The following is a 24,511-nucleotide window of genomic DNA, read 5'->3' as shown; positions in this document are numbered from 1 at the left end:
TGAGGAAAGAAGGTGGAGAACTCACAAGAAACGATCAAGAGGTATGTGAGGAGCTCAACACGAGATTTAAGGAAGTATTTACAGTAGAGACAGGAAGGACTCTGGGGGGACAGACCAGATGGGGACACCAGCAAGGAATACACCAACAAGTGTTGGACGACATACATACAGATGAGGAGGAGGTGAAGAAACTGCTAAGGGACATCGATACCTCAAAGGCAATGGGACCGGACAACATCTCCCCGTGGGTCCTTAGAGAGGGAGCAGATATGTTGTGCGTGCCACTTACCACAATCTTCAACACATCCCTGGAAACTGGGCAACTACCTGAGGTATGGAAGACGGCAAATGTAGTTCCCATTTTTAAAAAAGGAGACAGAAAAGAGGCACTAAACTATAGACCTGTGTCATTGACGTGTATAGTATGCAAAATTATGGAGAAGATTATCAGGAGGAGAGTGGTGGAGCACCTGGAACGGAACAGGAGTATAAATGCCAACCAGCACGGATTCACGGAAGGCAAATCCTGTGTCACAAACCTTCTGGAGTTTTATGATAAAATAACAGAAGTAAGACAAGAGAGAGAGGGGTGGGTTGATTGCATCTTCTTGGACTGCAAGAAGGCCTTTGACACAGTTCCTCACAAGAGATTAGTGCAGAAGCTAGAGCATCAGGCGCATATAACAGGAAGGGCACTGCAATGGATCAGAGAATACCTGACAGGGAGGCAACAACGAGTCATGGTACGTAATGATGTATCACAGTGGGCACCTGTGACGAGCGGGGTCCCACAGGGGTCGGTCCTAGGACCAGTGCTATTTTTGGTATATGTGAACGACATGACGGAAGGGTTAGACTCAGAAGTGTCCCTGTTTGCAGATGATGTGAAGTTAATGAGGAGAATTAAATCTGATGAGGACCAGGCAGGACTTCAAAGAGACCTGGACAGACTGGACACCTGGTCCAGCAAATGGCTTCTCGAATTTAATCCTGCCAAATGCAAAGTCATGAAGATGGGGGAGGGGCACAGAAGACCACAGACAGAGTATAGGCTAGGTGGCCAAAGACTGCAAACCTCACTCAAGGAGAAAGATCTTGGGGTGAGTATAACACCGAGCATGTCTCCGGAAGCACACATCAATCAGATAACTGCTGCAGCATATGGGCGCCTGGCAAACCTGAGAACAGCATTCCGATACCTTAGTAAGGAATCATTCAAGACACTGTACACCGTGTATGTCAGGCCCATACTGGAGTATGCAGCACCTGTTTGGAACCCGCACTTGATAAAGCACGTCAAGAAACTAGAGAAAGTACAAAGGTTTGCGACAAGGTTAGTTCCAGAGCTAAGGGGAATGTCCTATGAAGAAAGATTAAGGGAAATCGGCCTGACGACACTGGAGGACAGGAGGGTCAGGGGAGACATGATAACGACATATAAAATACTGCGTGGAATAGACAAGGTGGACAAAGACAGGATGTTCCAGGGAGGGGACACAGAAACAAGAGGCCACAATTGGAAGTTGAAGACACAAATGAGTCAGAGAGATAGTAGGAAGTATTTCTTCAGTCATAGAGTTGTAAGGCAGTGGAATAGCCTAGAAAATGACGTAGTGGAGGCAGGAACCATACACAGTTTTAAGACGAGGTTTGATAAAGCTCATGGAGCGGGGAGAGAGAGGGCCTAGTAGCAACCGGTGAAGAGGCGGGGCCAGGAGCTAGGACTCGACCCCTGCAACCACAAATAGGTGAGTACAAATAGGTGAGTACACACACACACACACACACACACACACACACACACACACACACACACACACACACACGAGGGTGACAGACACGAGACATTAAACTACAGACCTGTGCCACTAACGTCTATAGTATGCAAAGTCATGGAGAAGATTATCAGGAGGCGAGTGGTTGACCACCTGGTAAGAAACAAGTGTATAATCGACAACCAGCACGGTTTTAGGGAAGGGTAATCCTGTGTCACAAACCTACTGGAGTTTTATGTCAAGGTGACAGAAGTAAGGCAAGATAGAGAGGGATGGATAGACTGCATATTCTCGGACTGCAAGAAGGCCTTCGACACAGTTCCTCACAAGAGGCTAGATGCAAAAGCTAGAGGATCAGGTACGCATAACGGGAAGGGCACTGCAATGGATCAGAGAATACCTGACAGGGAGGCAACAACGAGTCATGGTACGTGACGAGGTGTCAGAGTGGGCGCCTGTGACAAGCGGGGTTCCACAGGGGTCAGTCCTAGGACCTGTGCTGTTTTTGGTATATGTGAATGACATAACGGAAGGGATAGACTCAGAAGTGTCCTTGTTTGCAGATGATGTGAAGTTAATGAGGAGAATCAAATCGGTCGAGGATCAGGCAGGACTACAAAGAGACCTGGACAGGCTACAAGCCTGGTCCAGCAACTGGCTCCTTGAATTTAACCCTGCCAAATGCAAAGTCATGAAGATCGGGAAAGGGCAAAGAAGACCGCAGACAGAGTATAGTCTAGGTGGCCAAAGACTGCAAACCTCACTCAAGGAAAAAGATCTTGGGGTGAGTATAACACCGAGCATATCTCCTGACTCGCACAACAATCGGATAACTGCTGCAGCTTACGGGCGTCTGGCAAACCTAAGGATAGCGTTCCGATATCTCAGTAAGGAATCGTTCAAGACTCTGTACACCATATACGTCAGGCCCATACTGGAGTATGCAGCACCAGTTTGGAATCCACACCTGGTCAAGCACGTCAAGAAATTAGAGAAAGTGCAAATGTTTGCAACAAGACTAGTCCCAGAGCTAAGGGGATTGTCCTACGAAGAAAGGGAAATTGGCCTGACGACACTGGAGGACAGGAGGGTCAGGGGAGACATGATAATGACATATAAAATACTGCGCGGAATAGACAAGGTGGACAAAGACAGGATGTTCCAGAGATGGGACACAGAAACAAGAGGTCACAATTGGAAGTTGAAGACTCAGATGAATCAAAGGGATGTTAGGAAGTATTTCTTCAGTCATAGAGTAATCAGGCTGTGGAATAGCCTACAAAGTGACATAGTGGAGGCGGGAACCATGCATAGTTTTAAGACGAGGTTTGATGAAGCTCATGGAGCAGGGAGAGAGAGGACCTAGATATTGGGAAAAGAATAATATATTATGATAACTATATGCGAGCGCTTTAACTAAATGAAAAGTATTTTGACTTGTCATTGGAAGGGTTTAATTATTGTATGAATGTATCTTAGCATATCTTAGGTTATAGTTATCTACCACTACTCGGCAGAAATCAGGCATTACTTTACATTTTACAATACATACAACCTATGTACAGTTTAGGAAAAAAGTTTCTCTACTCTCCCCGGGCAGAAATAACATCAGGCAACTCAGATAGTATAGCAAACAGAGGAGTAAAGACTATTTTCATGAAATAGGGCAGCTTGTAACGAAGATGGAGACTGGTTAACAAAATTAAAAGACTTTTGGCAGATCCTGTAATACTCCACTAACCAAAGTGTGCTGTAAAATAAACCATGTTATAGCTACTTTTTTTTATTGTTTAACACAAATAATAGCATAACAAGTAGTTTAAGATGTCATTTCACCAGTACATAACAATAACCTCTGTTAACCTTCCCCTAGAATAGGTTATTTGTGTTATTGACGCTATTTTTTTGGATAGCTTTAAAAATTGGTTAAGCAATATGAGTACGAACTGATGAATTTAAATAGGACTTATGCAATGTTATTATGTAATATTAAACATCTTAATTCCTTAAATAAATATTAAAATATCATGCCGAAATGCCCCGGCATGATAGTGGCTTTCTTTGTACTTAACAAATCAAAACTGGAATCACACATTGTAAACATTGCAAAGAAATAAAAATCTTTTATATTTTAACAGTTACCATTCAGCATATACACTGACAAACAGCAGAGCATGTTTGTACTTCTGGCTTCAGGTGTGTAGTGGGGGTAGGAGAGAGGGGTAACCACCGGCAATAACATTAAATTGTAGAATTAAGAATTTTATAGACAATAGGCACATAAATGACCCCTACAGTATAAGTCCTGAATATCATTGTTTGCAGAAGGATAGTGGGTATGATTGATCGAAGAGGGAAGGAGGCATTCGACTTTTTTTTCTTTAATTATTTAACAACAGTGAGTAACAGAATTCATTATCCATGGTTCCCCCCCCCCACCACTGTTAGACAAGATCTCTCTCCCTCTGATGTGGAATGTTATGAATATCACATGTAGGTTCATTTCGTTATTTTTCCAAGGTTTTATGTCTTGATAGATTTACATTTTTTGGGAACTATAAAACATACCAGTATATTAAATATTTAATAGTTGGATCAACTCAACACTACAAAACAAGCAGTCTGATAATTCTGTACAACACCCATACCCTGCACCTCTCCCACACACATGGACACTGACATGACCCTAATGATAGATTTCAACACTGTGTATGAATCACATTGTGTGTGATGGAAAATTACAGGGAAACACTATTAGCTTTAATTCCCACTGTGTAATTTTCATACAGAATAGAGTAACAGAACTGTGGAAATTTATTTGGTCCCTAAAGTTCCACAGGACAGATCCGGCGTACAAAGGGGGTTCCAGCATGGACGTAATGGAACGGCTGAGCTGGGTAGCCTTTAAACCCACCCAAACAAAAAGCTTCTCCCCAAACATAAACACATTTCTTTCCCCGAGTTGGCGTGGATGGTAGGCGTGGAGTAGGTAGTTTTACTGTTAGTATATTAATATTAGGTTTACTAAGGCAACTGTAGATAATAATAATGTAGACCTAAGACCTTAACATAGGTAGTAATAGGCCGATAATGTAGGCAAACACTAGGTTAAGTTAGCCAGGGAGAACTGGCAGCCCTAGCTTGAATGACGAGGCGCAGGTCTCAAAGACACAATAGCGTCCTTCTTAAGACAGACACCAACTGGACAAGACGTGCCGTGATCAGCAGACGGCGCCCCCCACGTGTCTTCACATAAGAGACCTGGGGAAATCTGGTAGAGGCACCTCGATGTACCGTAGATGACCTCCTCCGTCAGGCCCATACAGTAAGACAAGACCTCCACTTTATCTCGTAGATTTCTGGCCAGTGTCTGGGGAAATTGTGAGTGAGTTGATCTGTGGGCCTGTGTTGCAGCTGGGAGTGCATGCCCAGTACGTACCAGTGTCTCTTGTCTATGTAGAAGCTAGTGTACGTGTCTGCATAGTTGTACTAGGGGATACACACCCTCTTGGATATTGGAATTTCTGAGGTGCAGGCAGGTCATTAATAACGATTGAATATTGCAGGAATTCAGGCTCCCGGTTGCACGTGATTTCTGAGGGGAAGTCCGAAGGGGCTAAGGCTAAGCTTAGGGAAGTTGAAGATCAGGATATATGCTGCAACACCAAGTAAGTTAGTCCTTTATACGTGCATGCAGGTGAGTTTCTTGCAACACCAATCATTTGTGAAAATCTGTCCTATAAGCCACTTGTGAGGCTGAGGTACCCACCTCAGAGCTCGGTGTCAACAGAGCTTGCCAGGGTAGGCGACTCACTTGGAGGCAGTCCACACAAATTTTCACAAGAACATTGCAGATGTATCCAGTTTTAATAGTTCAAAAAAGAAGTTAAACACACACAGACCAGTGTCACTGACATGTATAGTATGGAAAGTTGTGGACAAGCTTATCAGGAAAAGACTGGTGCATCACCTAGAAAGGAATAAGCTTATTCACAGTAACCAGCAGGGTTCCAGGGAGGGAAAATCCTGTCACAAACCTACACAGTTCCACACGAAATCAGTGCAAAAGCTGGAGCAGGCAGGAATAACAGGAAAAGCACTGCAATGGATCATAGAATGCCTCTCAGGCAGGAAGCAAGAGATGGTGTGTGACGAGGTGTCAGATTGGGCAACTATGATAAGTGGGGTTCCACAAGGGTCAGTTCTAGGGCCAGTGCTGTTTCTGGTAGTGGACCTTCGGTTATCAGCCGTTCCGGATATCGGCCAACTCGGTTATCGCCCAGTTTTTTGGCCAAAATTTTATTCCGGTTATCGGCTGCTATTTCGCTTATCCACTGTATTGGACATGTCCACCTGTCTGCCCACCAGCAACTCACACATTCGTGAGTCAGTCTGGTTGTGTCTCTGGGCGAGTGAGGAAATTTCTGCTCATTCATCCAAACATTTCGCTGTAATCCATTGTTTTTTGTGGTTATTGATTGAGTGCAACTGTGAAATAAGCAACCATGGGCCCAAAGAAAGTTCCTTTGATAAAGAAAGTGAGAAACAGGATGGAATTTAAGAAAGAAATTGAAAAGTATGAGAATGGTTTTCGAGTGCTAGAACTTGCCAGGATGTGTGGAAATCCAAATCGACAGTTGCTTCCATCCTGGCAAAGAAAGTAGAAATTAAGGAAGCTAATGTTGCGAAAGGGAGTTTAGCAGGGAGTGTAGCAGGCAGGCAGGGAGTGTATTGGGGAGGCAGGACCCCAATGATAATAAGTCACACTCTGACTTCTTTGGGTTATGCTAGGTTCTTTACACATATGCTGTGGAAGGGAGGCAGGGAGTGTAGCAGGCATGCAGGGAGTGTAGCAGGGAAACAGGGAGTGTGGAAAGGAGGCAGAGTGTAGCAGGCAGGCATGCAGGGAGTGTAGCAGGCATGCAGGGAGTGTAGCAGGCATGCAGGGAGTGTAGCAGACATGCAGGGAGTGTAGCAGACATGTAGGGAGTGTAGCAGGCATGCAGGGAGTGTAGCATGGAGGAAGGGAGTGTAGCAGGGAAACAGGGAGTGTGGAAAGGAGGCAGAGTGTGTAGCAGGCATGCAGGGAGTGTAGCAGGCATGCAGGGAGTGTAGCAGGCATGCAGGGAGTGTAGCAGGCATGCAGGGAGTGTAGCGGGCATGCAGGGAGTGTAGCAGGCATGCAGGGAGTGTAGCAGGCATGCAGGGAGTGTAGCAGGCATGCAGGGAGTGTAGCAGGCATGCAGGGAGTATAGCAGGCATGCAGGGAGTATCAGGGAGTGTAGCAGGCATGCAGGGAGTGTAACAGGCATGCAGGGAGTGTAGCAGGCAGGGAGGGAAGTAACCCCAGAGAGGGCTGTGTTACCTGAAGTCCTTATGGAGGAGGATATCCTTTCCAAACAATAATCACTCCTCCCTCTCTCCTCCTCCCTGTCTTATATAAGCCAACAAGAGTCTTCAATAAAGATATGTAATAAATAAAGATATGTAATAAAGATAAATAAATGTTCATTTATTTATTTTATTTATTTCTCATTTTTTGTGTATGTAAAACTATAATTAATCTTTAAAAAATGTATTTTTTATTATGTACCTTTGTAATCTTTTGACTACCGCCCACAGGATGGGTATGGGGTGCATAATAAAGATATTAAACTAACTTAATATTTTTGGGTGTTTGGAACAGATTAATTGTATTTACATTAATTCTTATGGGGAATATTATTTCGGTTTTAGACCATTTCAGTTTTAGGTCGACCTTCTACGACTTCAAGGGTGATGGACTGATTACATCGTCTTCTCATCTCTACTGCTCCTGCCTACTTTCTGTACTCGACTGAAGAAGCCTACTGTGTAGGCGAAACGTTTCGGAATAAAGTTGCCTATGTGTCTTATCTACCAGTCTGGAGGTCCTCCAGCTGGCGGAGGCTCCTGGGCCGCAGTCCCTAAATCCCATATCTTAATCTGGCCATGTTTTCAGTAAAAAGTGGGCTGGTCTGTCTTCAATAATAGAGTTCAAATCCAGCCCCAGTCCACCCTGCCCCCCCCCCCTTATCTCTCTCTCTCTCTCTCAGCAGCTGAGACTGTATCAGTATTCTCTTATATAATACTTTTTTAGGATCTCGATTATCAGATTTCTTTATTTTTTGGAAGTTTAGTGCCAGACAGTTTGAGTTTTGAATAACATAATCAGCTTCATAAAGTTTTCTGGTGAGAGTGTTGGGTGATGAAGTAGCTGCTTCAACCCACCAGGACCACATTTGCCCTCCCCACACTTCTTAAAAGCTTAATGACAAGCAGAATATAAATTATTATATAATTATAATCATGTGGGAGCTTGTTGGCATCACAATTTAAATAATCCTTTAAGATAAGATTTCGTTCGGATTTTTAACCCCGGAGGGTTAGCCACCCAGGATAACCCAAGAAAGTCAGTGCGTCATCGAGGACTGTCTAACTTATTTCCATTGGGGTCCTTAATCTTGTCCCCCAGGATGCGACCCACACCAGTCGACTAACACCCAGGTACCTATTTGCTGCTAGGTGAACAGGACAACAGGTGTAAGGAAACGTGTCGAATGTTTCCACCCGCCGGGAATCGAACCCGGGCCCTCCGTGTGTGAAGCGGGAGCTTTAGCCACCAGGCCACCGGGCCACTAGCACTCAAAATCTCTCTTACCCCCCCCTTTCCTAGGCTGAACCCAACCCTTTTACCCCAGATTGATACACCTTACTAGTCATCCTATTTGGTTCCATGCTCTAAATGTCCAAACCACATCAACAACCTTCTGCATTTGGTGCCAAGCTCTGAATTCTCTGCATAATAGATCAATTTTACCTCATACAATAGTAAATATAATTTGGGTGGCAAATTTGGATGTGTTTAGAATGTAACCCTATTTTTCCTACATGTTTTTCAGGTAATGGATCTTGGCTAAATTGATACTGCACCTCCAGAACACAACAATCAAGTGACCACAGCTGTTTCCTGGCATGCCTCTGCAACTGTAACTACCCACACACTCTACACCTGATTATATACGGTATGTATTTTCCCAGTTTACTATACATGCACTAGTTTTTCTCAGTCTATTGCACTGACAAAAGTCATAGTGAGTGAAAAGTTTCCTTAATAAAAATTTATTGGTACTGCAAACACTTTCAAAATGCTCAAAGTAATTATGCATAATACATACTATATAATATTCACATAGACAATCTTTGTATGACCATGAAGAAGGCAAGATATTTTACTTTGTCTTAGCTAACATATGAAAGTAGGAGAAACATAAGTGTAACATATGCATGTCATCTTGACAAACATTACTCATAAAGCAAACATACGAGTAGTAACTTGCTTTTCAATAAATTTATGTAATAGCATTTGCACCATTTTTGGTGAGAAAGTTACATTAGAAATTGTGCATTCTCTGGAATGCAGTACTGTACCAAAATTTTAAAGTATATTTTTAAGCTAAGTGTTTATGTTAAATGTATCACCATACTTACTTTACTGGCTTATTGTACTCACCCATTTTACTCAGGACCTCAAACATCAGCGCTCCCTTTGTCATGCAGGTATGAGTAACCCATGTGGCTTTACTTTTTTATAAATATAATATTAACACAAGGCAGGGTGACCCAAAAAGAATTAAGCTCTTAACCTTATATAACTATTTTACTTAAAATTATAGAATAGCAATTTTTTTTTTTTTTTTAACAAGTCGGCCGTCTCCCACCGAGGCAGGGTGACCCAAAAAGAAAGAAAATCCCCAAAAAGAAAATACTTTCATCATCATTCAACACTCACCTCACTCACACATAATCACTGTTTTTGCAGAGGTGCTCAGAACACAACATACACAACATATCCCTCCAAACTGCCAATATCCCGAAACCCCTCCTTTAGAGTGCAGGCATTGTACTTCCCATTTCCAGGACTCAAGTCCGGCTATATAAAAATAACCGGTTTCCCTGAATCCCTTCACTAAATATTACCCTGCTCACACTCCAACAGATCATCTGGTCCCAAATACCATTCGTCTCCATTCACTCCTATCGAACACGCTCGCGCACGCCTGCTGGAAGTCCAAGCCCCTCGCCCACTAAACCTCCCTTACCCCTTCCTTCCAACCTTTTCGAGGACGACCCTTACCCCGCCTTCCTTTCCCTACAGATTTAAATGCTCTCCATGTTCAATTCAATTCAATTCAAAGTTTATTCTCTATAAGGATTACAATGCTGAGTTTACAGAATTTGGTTATTGTGTGGTTTACATGTAGTAAAATAATGATTACAGAGTGTACCACTAGAACACCTAGCATGGCTAGGCATTTCGGGCAGACTTAGTTTAATTCTTAATTTTAAAATATTACAAATTATGAGATAAGTTGGTATTATGGCTAAGTGACTAAATACTAGTTTGTGAGTTTAGCAATGTGAATGCTTTTGTTTTGGCACAGTACATAGTTTCAGTATTGGAGTATCACAGGATTCATTATTTTAAGATTGAGATTAATATTTCTGTTTATGGTCAAATGGGTGAGTGAGTGTAAGTGTGAACCACCAGGTGGTATTCATGTAGTTAGTTGACGGGGTGTATCAGGGAGATAAGATGTTTTCTAATGGTAGTTTTGAAGGTGATGAATGTGTCATAGAGATGTTTGTGTCTGGTGTTATGCCTGTGGGTTCTGTCACAACTATCAAGAAAGCGTTTTAGGTCAAGGTTGATATTGGAGTTTAAGGTCCTGTAGATGTAGAATGCACAGTAGTAAGTGTGGATGTACTGAACAGGGAGTAAGTTTAGATCTATGAAGAGTGGGGGTGGGGGGGTTGCAAGGGATGGGATTTAGTGATTATTCTTACTGCGGCTTTTTGTTGGGTTATCATTGGCTTTAGGTGTGTTGCTGCAGTTGATCCCCAAACCACCTCAACAACCCCTCTTCAGCCCTCTGACTAATACTTTTATTAACTCCATACCTTCTCCTAATTTCCACACTCCGAATTTTCTGCATAATATTTACACCACACATTGCCCTTAGACAGGACATCTCCACTGCCTCCTCGCTGCTGCATTCACAACCCAAGCTTCACGCCCATATAAGAGTGTTGGTACTACTACACTTTCATACATTCCCTTCTTTGACTCCATAGATAACGTTTTTGTCTCCACATATACTTCTACGCACCACTCACCTTTTTTCCTTCATCAATTCTATGATTACCCTCATCCTTCATATATCCATCCGCCAACACGTCAACTCCCAAGTATGTATCTGAAAACATTAACATCTTCCATACTCCTCCTCCCCAATTTGATATCCAATTTTTCTTTATCTAAATCATTTGATACCCTCATCACCTTACTCTTTTCTATGTTCACTTTCAACTTTCTACCTTTACACACTCTCCCAAACTTGTCCACTAACCTTTGCAATTTTTCTTTAGAATCTCCCATAAGCACAGTATCATCAGCAAAAAGCATTATTATTATTATTATTATTATTATAAAAAAAGCGCTAAACCACAAGGGCTATACAGCGCTGCAGGGCAGGAAGAAAGCGAGGGTATCAGGTGGCAAAAGGGAGATGGATGAGTAATAGGTTACAGAGAACAGCAGGGCAGTAGATGGTGAAAGGGTAGAGGGCAGCAAGAGATTGAGGTAGAAAGGGCTGAGGGGAGTGCGAAAGGTATCATCATCAGAGTTTGTGGGGTAAATCAGTCGTTGTCAAGAAGTCAATGAGAGAGTCAGGACTAAAGGAGGGTCCATCAGCAATAAGGGAAGGTAAAGAAACAGTAGGAGAGCCGAGACGACGTTGGAGATAAATTCTGCGTGCTCGTTGATAGAGAGGGCAGTCTAACAGAATGTGGTTCACTGATACTGGAACCTGACACTTCTCACAGAGAGGAACAGGGTGCCTTTCCATGAGATACCCATCCCGAACACCCTAGCATTTACTTCTTTTACAACCCCATCTATAAATACATATATTAAACAACCATGGTGACATTAGACATCCTTGTCTAAGACCTACTTTTACCGGGAAGTAGTCTCCCTCTCTTCTACACACCCTAACCTGAGCCTCACTATCCTCATAAAAACTCTTTACAGCATTTAGTAACTTACCACCTATTCCATATACTTGCAACATCTGCCACATTGCTCCCCTATCCACTCTATCATATGCCTTTTTTGAATCCATAAATGCAATAAAAACTTCCCTACCTTTATCTAAATACTGTTCACATATATGCTTCAATGTAAACACTTGATCTACACATTCCCTACCCACTCTAAAACCTCCCTGCTCATTCACAATCCTACATTCTGTCTTACCTCTAATTCTTTCAATTATAACTCTACCGTACACTTTTCCTGGTATACTCGGTAAACTTATTCCTCTATAATTTTTACAATCTCTTTTGTTCCCCTTGTCTTTATATAAAGGGACTATACATGCTCTCTGCCAATCCCTAGGTACCTTCCTCTCTTTCATACATTTATTAAACAAAAATGCCAACCACTCCAACACTATATCCCCCCCTGCTTTTAACATTTCTGTCATGATCCCGTCAGTTCCAGCTACTTTACCCCCTTTCATTCTACATAATGCTTCACACACCTCCCCCCCCACTCACATCCTGTTCTTCATTCCTAAAAAATGATATACCTCCCTGGCCAGTGCATGAAATTACAACCTCCCTTTCTTCATTGACATTTAAAAGTTCCTCAAAATATTCTCGCCATCTACCCAAAACCTCCCTCTCCCCATCTACTAACTCCCCTACTCTATTTTTAACTGACAAATCCATTCATTCCCTAGGCTTTCTTAACTTGTTTAACTCCAAATTTTTTTTCTTATTTTCATTAAAATTTCTTGACAGTGCCTCTCCCACTATCATCTGCTCTCCTTTTGCACTCTCTTCACCTTTCTTTTACTCTCCATATACTCCACTCTTCTTATAACACTTCTGTTTTGTAAAAACCTCTCATAAGCTAACTTTTTCTCTTTTATCACACCCTTTACTTCATCATTCCACCAATTACTCCTCTTTCCTCCTGCCCCCACCCTCCTATAACCACAAACTTCTGCCCCACATTCTAATACTGTATTTTTAAAACTATTCCAACCCTCTCCAACCTCCCCACTACTCATACTTGCACCAGCCCACCTTTCTGCCAATAGTTGCTTATATCTCACCCAAACTTCCTCCTCCCTTAGTTTATACACTTTCACCTCCCTCTTACTTGTTGTTGCCATTTTCCTCTTTTCCCATGTACCTCTTACTCTAACTGCAGCTACAACTAAATAATGATCCGATATATCAGTTGCCCCTCTATAAACGTGTACATCCTGGAGCCTACCCATCGACCTTTTATCCACCAATACATAATCTAACAAACTACTTTCATTATGTGCTATATCATACCTTGTACAGTATATTTATGTATCCTCTTCTTCATAAAATATGTATTACTTATTACCAAACCTCTTTCTACACATAGCTCAATTAAAGGCTCCCCATTTTCATTTACCCCTGGCACCCCAAATTTACCTACTACTCCCTCCACAACATTTTTGCCCACTTCTCTCTTCTCCTGGTGCATATACGCTTACTATATAGGATTTAATTGCATACTTTGCTATGTACAGTCTCGGATGAAAAATCTAACTAAAGCAATTAATTCACGACTTTAACCATTTCGTAATATCCTGATAATCCCTCTTTAATTTACATACTTTGTACAGTTTCTTCTCCTTGCACTAATACATGAGTAAATGAAACACCTGGAAATATACATATTCTTTTTTCTTTTATTTTATATTGCAAAGTTAATGACACAACCAGTTATTGTTCCAAGTATGTCATGCATATTAGCATTCTCAACAACTGTAAAGTACAGTATATGAAAAATGTGCCAAATATATTTCTTAAATTCATTGTATGAAGGTAACTTTTGTCTTCTAAAGACACTTATCTATTTACAAAGAATGTTATGTAATTTTAATAATAAAAAAAAGGGCAGTTGGTTTATGATTTAAAGGGTTTGCCAAAAGAAAACATGTGATACTACTTAACATAAAGCATAAGGTGGGAGGTAATTATAATAGTTGTTTACTTTGTGCAGGAAAACAAAACAGGTCAGCCAATATTTACACTTACAATTTAGGCCATGTGAATTTTTGACAAAGATAAATAATAATACGTCGTGTATTACACTGTGCACCAGGACTGCAAACCACAGCCCTGGATTATATTTTATATATGTATTACAATCTATGTCTATATTAATACAGAAATAAAGGTTTAGGTTTCTACATTTGCTTTATATGTTTCTACTAAGTATAAAAGATAATGTATTGCATGATAGTTGTAGTTTGGTCTCCAGACTCATGTTTATTATATAAAAAGTTGCTGCTTACATATAATCAATAAGTGTTAATGCTTTCCTTCTCTGTAATTCATTTATGATTTTATTTTATTGTCAAAGATATCACATTCCTTAAGACATGGATGGGGCAATGAGCACTCAAGTCACATTTATTATTATTATAATCAAAAAGAAGCGCTAAGCCACAAGGGCTATACAGCGCTGCAGGGTAGGGAAGGAAGCGAGGGTATTGGATGGCAGAAGGGAGGAGGGATGATCAGTAGGTTACAGAAAACAGAGGGGCAGAGGATAGTACGGGGGTAGAGGGCAGCAAGAGATTGAAGTAGAAAGGGCTGAAGGTATCAGAATTTGTGAAGTCAGTTGTTGTCAAAAAGTCAATGAGAGAGTCCGGATGAAAGGTGGGTCCATCAGCGAGAAGGGAAGGTAAAGAGAGAGCAGCGGAGCGAAGACGACGACAGAGGTAAATTCTGCGTGCTCGTTGATAAAGTGGGCAGTCCAACAGAATGTGGCTGACTGATAATGGAGCTTGGCAATTCTCACAGAGAGGAGCAGGGCGCCTCTCCATGAGATATCCATGAGTAAGACGAGTATGGCCAATGCGAAGACAGGAGAGAGTAGTCTCCCAACCTCGACACTGGTGATAAGAAGACGGCCAGTAACCTATACTTGGTTTAATAGATTGAAGTTTGTTGCCGAGCATAGTAGACCAACGGTGTTGCCAACGGGTGTGAAGGTGGGAAGATATTGCAGCAAAATAGTCCGTAAATGGAATACCTCTATATGAAACTGGTAGGTCATGTACTGCTGACCGCGCAGCAGTGTCTGCCTGTTCATTGCCCTGTACGTCAACATGACCAGGGACCCAACAAAAAACAATATCTTTATGCTTGGTAAAGATGCGGCATAGCCAAAGTTGGATACGGAGGACTAAGGGGTGAGGTGTATCAAATTTCTGTATAGCCTGTAAAGCACTAAGGGAGTCTGAGACAACCACAAATGATGACACAGGCATAGATGCAATTCGGATAAGTGCTGCAAGGATGGCATACAATTCAGCAGTAAAAATACTAGCCGAAGATAGTAAATGCCCTCGTACGACGCTGTCCGGAAACACTGCTGCGAATCCTACGCCGTCAGAAAACTTAGAGCCATCTGTGTACACAGCAATGGCATGAGAATGAGAGTGAAAGTGGTCAAGAAAGAGAGAGCGGAAAGCGACCGTAGATAGTTGGGCTTTCGAGCAAGGGAGAGAGAAAGAACAGACTCGAACAGCTGGAACTTCCCAGGGGGGGTAGGGAAAAGTGAGATGCTACATGAACATAGAAAGGTGGTAATTGAAGAGAAGACAAGAGCGAATGAAGGCGAAGAGAAAAGGGACAGAGTAAACAGGGGCGGCGAACAAATAAAGAATGTCTACTAATATCAGTGACCATTCTATAAATGGAAGGATTGCGGAGACCATGAGAGCATACATAGTAGCGAAGGCAATGGGCATCACGGCGATCGGATAAGGATGGAACGTTCGCTTCTGCATAGAGGCTCTCGACAGGGAAAGAGCGAAAAGCACCAAGGCATAAACGTAATCCTTGGTGATGAATGGGGTTAAGGCTAAAGAGTAGCAGGAGATGCCGCTGAATAGATCTGGTCACCATAATCAAGTTTCGATAAAATAAGGGTGGAATGTAGGCGAAGGAGGGTTCGACGATCAGCTCCCCATGAAAGATGAGCAAGGGTTTTAAGAAGGTTCAGCCGGCTGTGACAAGTTGCCTTCAGAGAGGTAATGTGAGGTTTCCAGGATAGCCTACGATCAAAGAGGAGGCCCAGAAAATTGACTGTATCACGTTCAGGGATATGGGAGCCATAGAGGTACAAAGGATGATTTGAGATGACAGAGCGTCTAGTGAAAGTAATTTGGTGGGTTTTAGTGCTGGAAAATTTAAACCCACGTGTGGTGGCCCAATTGGAAACACGGTCGACTGCATGCTGGAGAGAAACTGTAATGAGGTGACAGTCAGCGCCTGCACAGGCAATAGCGAAGTCATCAACATAGAGTGATGACCAAATATTTGATGGAAGACTAGAGGCCAAGTCACTAGCAAGGAGAAAAAGTGTTGTGCTCAGAACACATCCCTGGGGGACACCTTCAGCTTGGATAAAGTCCGGGAAGAGCACATTATTAACCCGAACACGGAAATGCCTGTCAGTTAAAAAGTTCTTAAGGAAGGATGGTAGATTGCCTCGAAGGCCTAAGGAGTGGGCTTGGGCTAAAATATTATACCTCCAAGTTGTGTCATATGCCTTCTCAAGGTCAAAAAATATGGCAATAACTGAGTGGTTATTCGCAAAGGCATTACGAGTAAGGGGTCTATGGTAGAACGTCCCTTACGAAAGCCATATTGACGAGTGGAGAGACTGTCGTGTGTCTCTAAATACCACACTAAACGTCTATTTACTAGGCGTTCCACCACTTTGCAAACTGCACTGGTAAGAGCAATGGGACGATAGTGGGAGGTTTCATGTCCCGTAGTGCCTGGTTTGCTGAAAGGGAGAACAATGGCGGATTTCCACAGCTGTGGAAGAACTCCTTGTGACCAAATAAGATTGTAAAGGCGTAATAGGACTGCAAGGGCTGACTGATGTAAATGTTGTAGCATACGAATATGAATGTCGTCAGGCCCAGCTGCCGATGATCGGCAAGCTGAGAGTGTTGCCTCCAGTTCTTGAAGTGTAAAAGGCACATTATACTGTTCTTTTCTGAGAGAAGAAAAGTCCAAGGGTGCTAACTCTCTGGCAGACTTTGAGGAAAGAAATGAGTGGCATAAATGGAGTCCCTGAGAAATACGGACCAGATGATTGCCAGTTTCATTGGCAACATCTAGTGGGTTTGCTATATCAACACCGGCAACCCGCAGAACAGGAGCCGGGTCAGGAGAATATTTACCACTCAGTTTTTGTACTTTTTTCCAGACTGCACTCATAGAGGAAGCAGAGGTGATGGTGGAGACATAATCTCGCCAGCAAGTGCGTTTAGCGTCACGGATGACACGGCGAGCGATCGCACGCTTCTGCTTAAAATCAAGAAGTCTCTCTGTGGTTCTATTGTACCGGTACCTGCCCCATGCAGCGCGTTTCAAACGTACTGCACGAGCACAAGCAGGAGACCACCAAGGCACGCATTTCTGAGAATGCCTGCCCGAAGTTTGGGGTATAGAATGAGAAGCTGCGGTTAAAGCTCATCGATGGAGGACGAAGAAGGAACCTCTCTAAAAACAGTTAGGTGTGAGTAAAGGTTCCAATTTGCCTGATCAAATTGCCAGCGTGGGATGCGAAGAGGTGGTGAATATGAAGGGGAAGTAAGAATGATTGGGAAATGATCGCTGTCATGTAAGTCCGGGAGAACAGACCAAGTGAAGTCTAATGCGGTAGAGGAAGAGCAGACTGAGAGATCGATGCAAGAGAGAGTGAGTCCGAGGATCAAAATGGGTGTGAGTACCTGTATTTAAAACATGGAGGGGGTGGATGGCAAGAAAAGCCTCTAACTGAATGCCACGGGAATCACAGTGAGACCCCCCCCCCAGAGGAAATGGTGGGCATTAAAATCACCAAGTAACAGAATCGGTGGCGGTAATGACGAAACAAGAAAGGCAATATTCGGAATAGATAATGCCCGAGAAGGAGAGAGATATAAAGAACAGAGCGTATACCACCTATGCAAGTGGATACGAGCTGCTGTGTAATGCAGTGAAGTACGAACAAATAGCTGATGGTACGGAATATCAGTGCGTAGAAGGGCACTTTCATTAAAGGTCCCATCAGGAAAAGGATCTGAAGAATATAATAAATTATAGCCTGAGATGGGAGAGATAACAGCAGAGTGTAATTTTGGTTCCTGTAAGCAAACACCAACAGGGGAAAACTGGGAGAGTAACATCTGAAGCTCACCCCTCAAGTCACATTTAGAATGCCTGCAAACATTGTCACTGTAATTACTCTTTACTGTTCCTGTAATACAGTATGTCTATTTTTATTCTGTTTAGCATGCATAAAAAAAATGTATGTATACATAGGTTAAATAACACATGTTCTGAATTATATTAGTCCTGTTGTCTTTCATAAAGTCAAAACACTTATCTGTATATTAGTATTATACTGTAATTGTAATATCAGCACATGTTAATATTACATCCACTCTTACATTGATGATTGACTTTAAACTTTGCACTCTCCCTCATGTTCCACTCATCTTTTGTGTTATAGTCAAATCCTCCTATGGCTGATCTCAGTTTCATCTCTGTGAGACAATTGTAAATTAATCAAATTAAATTTTGTTAAAGCATAGCTTCTTGCCTGTTACATTAAAGAAAATGTAGATTACAAACAAACATTTTATTAAAAATTATTGTTGGATGTTTCAGTATTATGTCACCATTACAATCATGTTTTGAAAACCTCTCATTTCCATGAATAATATAAGCAAAATTTCAGTTTTAATTTACAGCTGGTAAAGGGCTCTTGATCCACTGTTACCCTCTATGATTGTCTCAAAAAAAGTATTCAAGGGCCTAATATATTTCACTCGTTATTAAAGCTTTTAAAAAATAAATTTGACCTTATCTTGATACTGCACTCACATGTGGATGCTGCTCCTCTACCAAAACTGTTGTTATACTTCAAAGGAAAGCTATTTGTCTCACCAGTGCATTAGACATTGCATCTAATCTTGAGTCACATGTCTCCTGCCATATTATTATTATTATAATCAAAAAGAAGCGCTAAGCCACAAGGACTATACAGCTTCTCCTGCCATAAAGTTTCATTATTTTTTTTTTTTTTCATTAATTCCATTGTTCTTGTGCTTTTGTTTCGAATGCTATAACAGAATGATGTACTTTTTTTTTTTCCATTTCCTAACTATTCCCTAGAACAAACAGCTATACTTCCTTGTGGGTTTAGGGCTTAGTTATGATTGTAATAATAATAAAAATACTTCCTTGTCTTCCCCTGACATCCTTTATCTTTTGTCATTCAAGAAGTTTCTGTTTTATCTTTTAGATAGTTGATATTTTGTCATTTTTTCACTAAGCCTTAATGAGTAGGTACCTTTATTACCATGACCTTTCTTGCACAAAAAAAAAAAACTAACTCTGATTTTAGGTAATTTGGATAATTTTAACTTTTGAATAATTTATAAGAGCTAGACTAAATATATTAATAAAAGTGATGGTGTAAACAATAATGTATAAAAATTATACAGGTGCTCTGTCTTGTAATTTACCATTACTCTGGTAATGTTTTATAAAAACACTATATGGCTAATGCATTATATAGCTTTATATTTACAATGTTTAAATTATTTATTTATTTATTTATTTATTTAGTAATTTAAGCATACATACAGAGGTACAAAAAATTACAAAGGCAAAATGTAAATATTTACTCAGTAGTTAGGAAATTATCAGTACACTTATTACTTTGAATATTTAGCAGTACCCAGGTCATATCTTGTGGCCTAACTTGTTAATTTTAAATTCTTCAGCATTACTTATTAGTAACATTTGCATTTATGCCAGAGTAATTTTTGTTTGTTCCCACCTCTGTCTGTAACAGCACATTAGATTTATTACAATTTATGGTACTATTCAATAGTTGTTGATATTCAACAGATTGGCAAGTAAATTTACAATCACAATAAGCATATAATTCAGTGATCCAAATGGGGTTAAATCTTTTATATGAATATAATTAACACTTCAGTTTAATTTACAGTAGACAACAGTGGCCAAAAATGGTTTCAGTTCACATATAAAAACATGTTCTTAATTTTGAGACATGGGTTTCGAATCCAAGCTTAGCTCTGCTCCAACATACAGTTTCTGTAAAACAGAACCACAGTGATCACCAAGACAGCCATCATGGAGAATCATGGAAACCCAATGATCAGTTTGATGGCTGACTTCTGCTGAACACTGTTGTGGGAGAGCGATACTCAGCACAAGTAAAAAGTTTGAAAATTATGATGTAAGCATGGTTGTATAACTGCTCTGATTGCGGGTTCTATCCCCACCCATGGTATGGTTTGCATAGATATTTATTTTTGTTGTGCATATATAATTTTACTTTAAGTGAGATTAGATTTTATCATTGCATGCACAACACTTAATATCTGCATTATACAGTACCTACAATGGCTAGGTTCTTCAATATTAAATATCCAAAATATTGATCATAAATTAAAAAAAAAAAAAGTACATGATAAGCTCAGTTGTGATCAGCACATTAATGTTAGGTTAAAAGAACCAATTTGGTTTCTGAACCTGATAAAAAGTTCAATTTTGTTGGCTAGTGCAAATAACTAATACAGTGCATTACAGGAGTACTAAACTCTTGGTCATTTTGTGCCAGGGGAATAAAAAGTAACTAGGTTTGATCTGAGGATGGGAGGGGTAGCTCTAATTTCTAACACTAGGAACTCACATTTAAAAGAAAAGGCAAGATTAATTAATATAGACAATTTGCACGATTATCCTGACTATGGTAATGCTAGAATGTTTAAATGTATCTCCTTTCTTCAAAGGAGATTCCTTGATGCAATAAATTGGACATGTCCTTCCCTTGGACTGAGTCTGGTTGCCTTACATCCCCCCAGGCACTGTATGACCTCTGAGTAGCACTTTCCCCTCTTAAGTACAAAAATATAAAAATTTCCTGTTCATACTGAAATTCTGCATAATCTCCAACAGAGCATATAAATTTTTTTTTTATAATTTAATAAAGGATAAAAGGATGCTTCATAAGTAACTTTAAAACAAGCAGTGCTCTAATTTTCTCAAGAAAATTAATAAAATAAGAGTAACACTTGGGTATCTTTATTGCCTAAAGGTTTTGCCTACATAGCAGGATTCTTCAGTTGAATACAAGTGAATATGAAACTGGAGGCAGAAGTCATTTTAAGGTGATCAGTCCCTCTATCTGGTTTTATATTCACCTGTATTCCACTGAAGAACCCCTCAAAGGAGATTACTTGATGCTGGTGAGGTGCTCTTGATCTAGGGAATTGGATCTGTGCTCCAGTTCCCTGAATTGAGTCTGAATACCTTTAACCCCCCCAGCTGTTTAATCCTATGGGTTTAGTGCTCCTTCCTGATTATAATTATCCACTGAAGAAGCCTACTGTGTGGGTGAAATGCTTCAGCAATAATAATACCCAAGTGTTACATGTCTTATTCATCAAATTGTCAGTACTATATACCATTAATAATATATTTCTCAAAGCCATTCTCAGAATTTTCAATACACCAACTGCAGACTTTTTCTTTTGCATCTAGTGAATACAACATAATCTGTATTTTCATAAATACAATCTTAATTACATAAATATAACATATACAGTAGTGTACGTATGTATTTGCAGCCTGGAATTTTGCATCAATGTACTGCAAAATCATACTTGTGGTTACTTGGTTTTATGACTGCTAAAAGTAATGAAAATAATCAGTAGATTCTTGATTGTCTATATCACATATTTTCTTTCAACATAGTATAACAAGCAAAACTTGCTGAAATGTGTTTTATAATCAAAGTTATCTAAAATTTATTCAGCATATACCCATTAACATTGTCAAACTAATACAATAGTTATTAATGTAATAACAAATACCATTTTATCCCAGATGCTGTGCAGGGTTACTATTCTAACACTACTTTGCCTTATAATTCTACATAATATACAAGTTGTGTTAGCTTGTGTTAGTAGCACTGGTTGTGACCGGTCTAATGGGCAGTGGACTGAGTTTTTCATTTGTGTATCTGAAAATAAAAAAAAATTACTTATCACAATGAGGAATAAGACTACATTTGACTATTGTATACGAAACTGAAAAATTAACATAGTCCTGTTAAAAACGCATTAGCTTTCTTGATACCATTTTACTGCTTACACATACAACTAAGAAAAGTTAAACATACGATAAAGTCTCCTTACCTACCTGTGTAAACTGAGTTTCTCATCCATCTTATAGTAAGACATCATAAATAAAAGTACAGTGGGGTTTAGGTACTTTCACACCTTGGTCACCACAAAGGTTTTCAAATTTCTTTACCCACTCTGGTTCAAGCTCCTTATGGTATAAAGGACTGCGGTACTTGTTATAAAACTAATAATAAAATCAGTGGGCAATTTTTTATCCATTAAAGAGAATAGAAAATGGTGTGTGTGTATACGTATAGGGTGAAGCCAGGTGCTAAATGGGAGCTAGGTGATGGCTGCATCCTGCATAGGTAGGACGTGTTTAGCAAGTACTTCCATAATCATAAAACTGTCTATTTTTTGAGCAATGGTGTTGGCAGTATTTATGAGAACATATTCTAAACACTGTCTACAATGTAGATTTGATACCTTGATGATAAGCCTGGCATATTAGAAAGCCACGAGTTAGTTGCAAGTGTTCTGTTGTAAGCTACCTTCACCATACACTGGAACACTCAAAATCATCTCATGGACTGCCAAAATGTCAGGCTTGTCTTCAAAGAATCAGACGCATGTTGCAGATGCTGTTTGGAATCGACTCTCTTCAATACTACCAACATCACTGGTCAAAACACAAGTAGCTTTATTTCAGAAATACTTGCCAAACACATCCTTCTTACACAGAAAACAGCTATCACCTAGCTCTGCCATCCCACTGTGTTTTTTTTTTTACGCAACTCTCAATGTTTATCACCATTTGTAACTTCTGTGGGTATTACATGATGTATAGAAGCAAAAATCTTTACCTGTCTAACATTTTAAGAGAGGTGCCTTGATACTAGCGAAGGACTCTTGCCTTGAATCTTGTCTCGTTGTCTCCATTTCTCAAGGCACTGTATGCCCTCTATGGTTTTTGCCTCCCTTTCCCCATTCATGAAAAAAATTCACCTGTGAGCATTCCTATGAGTTTATTCTCAAGGTAAGCTTTTTAATGTCAGTCAGGGGATCTTGATAAAAGGAATTAGACTTGTCCTTTTATTTCTTGGATTGAACCTGATTGCCTCTCATTTCCTAAACCATTACAGGTTTAGCACTACCCTTTAAAAGTAATAATGCACGATTCCCACAGGCTGAGCATTACCCATTAACGTAATAATCAAACATGTGCATTATCATAAAACATACTTTATTAAACATCCAATCATATAGCCATATTTACCCTTAACTTTACAGTAAATGTGCAAATAATCTAAAATATATATATAAAAAATGTAGTGGTAAAATAGATTACATAAAAAAATGATTTTGATAGCTCTTATGCACTCTTAAACTTATCATCTGAACAGTACTCAAAAGAATAAAGCAGTTAATGAAACTGGGCCCAATATGAAATAAAAAAAAAGAGATACACTGGAGATTTTGCACAAAAAAAATCATCAATCAAAGAGAAAAATATATTTTATAGAAGTGTGTACAGTACATACTTTCCTTTATAAACTTACCGAGTAACAAAATTGTGGACGGTGGCAGTCGAGACCTCGACACCCTCCTCTAACAAAAATTTAGCGCCATCTGACAAATCGAGGATGGCTACTAGAGGGACTACATCCTCCAGGCATGCAAAATCTCTTACACTGTCAGCCACTTCATCCTGCAATAAGAGAAGCAAATGTCTTTACATGACCAGACAACATTTTTGAATTAGAGACTTCATATTGTTTTCAATATTGTTACTGTTCCACATCTAAATGAAAATATCTTCAATGACTCATCTTTCTTACATTCGATGACTTATTACTACCGTACAGTATTAATTATATACTTTCTTTTTTTTTGTAACAGTGGTCATCACCTGCCAAGGCAGGATGACCCAAAAACAAAAACACATTCATCATCATTCATTAAATCAGTCTTACTGAAAGTGTGTTGACATCACAGTTCAGATTACCCTTAGACCGTAACATCCCCCCCGTCTCCTCCAAGCCAGGTTCAGCTAATGGTTTCCCCGAATCAATTTATAAATGTTACCATGCTCTCATTCTGACAGCAAATCAGGCATAAAAAATCACTTGTCCCCACTCCTATCTAATACACTCAAAAGCTCTTTACCCCTTCCTTCCAACCATTCCTGGGATGACCATTACCTCTACTTCCTTTCAACCCAGATTTATACCTTCTTCATCATTCTATCCCTTGTGATGAATGGTTTGAAAAACTGACTAGTTGAAGATTGAGACACTTATGCAACATATGGGAATCTTTATTCAGGAAACGTTTCGCTACACAGTGGCTTCATCAGTCCAATACAAAGTAGAAAGGCGTAATGAGAGGAGTTTGAGGGACTGATTACCTCAAGGAAAATAGAAGCAGCAAGTA

At 40.2% G+C, this 24,511-nt stretch overlaps 1 protein-coding gene and 1 long non-coding RNA gene across 2 annotated transcripts in view; one reads left to right on the top strand and one right to left on the bottom strand.

The window, feature by feature from the left end:
• The window catches only part of LOC128690871 (uncharacterized), a 31,776-nt gene extending 14,507 nt beyond the window's left edge, over window positions 1-17,269 (top strand). The window contains exons 2-3 of the long non-coding RNA XR_011392381.1: window positions 8,696-8,818; window positions 17,137-17,269. This is a non-coding gene — a long non-coding RNA (uncharacterized lncRNA). The remainder of the gene's footprint in view (window positions 1-8,695; window positions 8,819-17,136) is intronic.
• On the bottom strand, window positions 13,572-23,786 carry LOC138853169 (nucleoredoxin-like; the record flags this gene model as incomplete). Its single annotated transcript, XM_070088260.1, is given in 2 exon segments — window positions 13,572-21,975; window positions 23,638-23,786. Coding segments are annotated over 2 exon segments (219 nt in total), but the record flags the coding sequence as incomplete, so codon positions are not given.
• Between the last annotated feature and the right edge of the window lie 725 nt (window positions 23,787-24,511).

The sequence above is a fragment of the Cherax quadricarinatus genome, chromosome 24 (genome assembly GCF_038502225.1).
Source record: "Cherax quadricarinatus isolate ZL_2023a chromosome 24, ASM3850222v1, whole genome shotgun sequence".
Taxonomy (NCBI): Eukaryota; Metazoa; Arthropoda; class Malacostraca; order Decapoda; family Parastacidae; genus Cherax; species Cherax quadricarinatus.
Note: the sequence above shows the minus strand (reverse complement) of the source record. Positions and strands in the feature narration are given on the sequence as shown.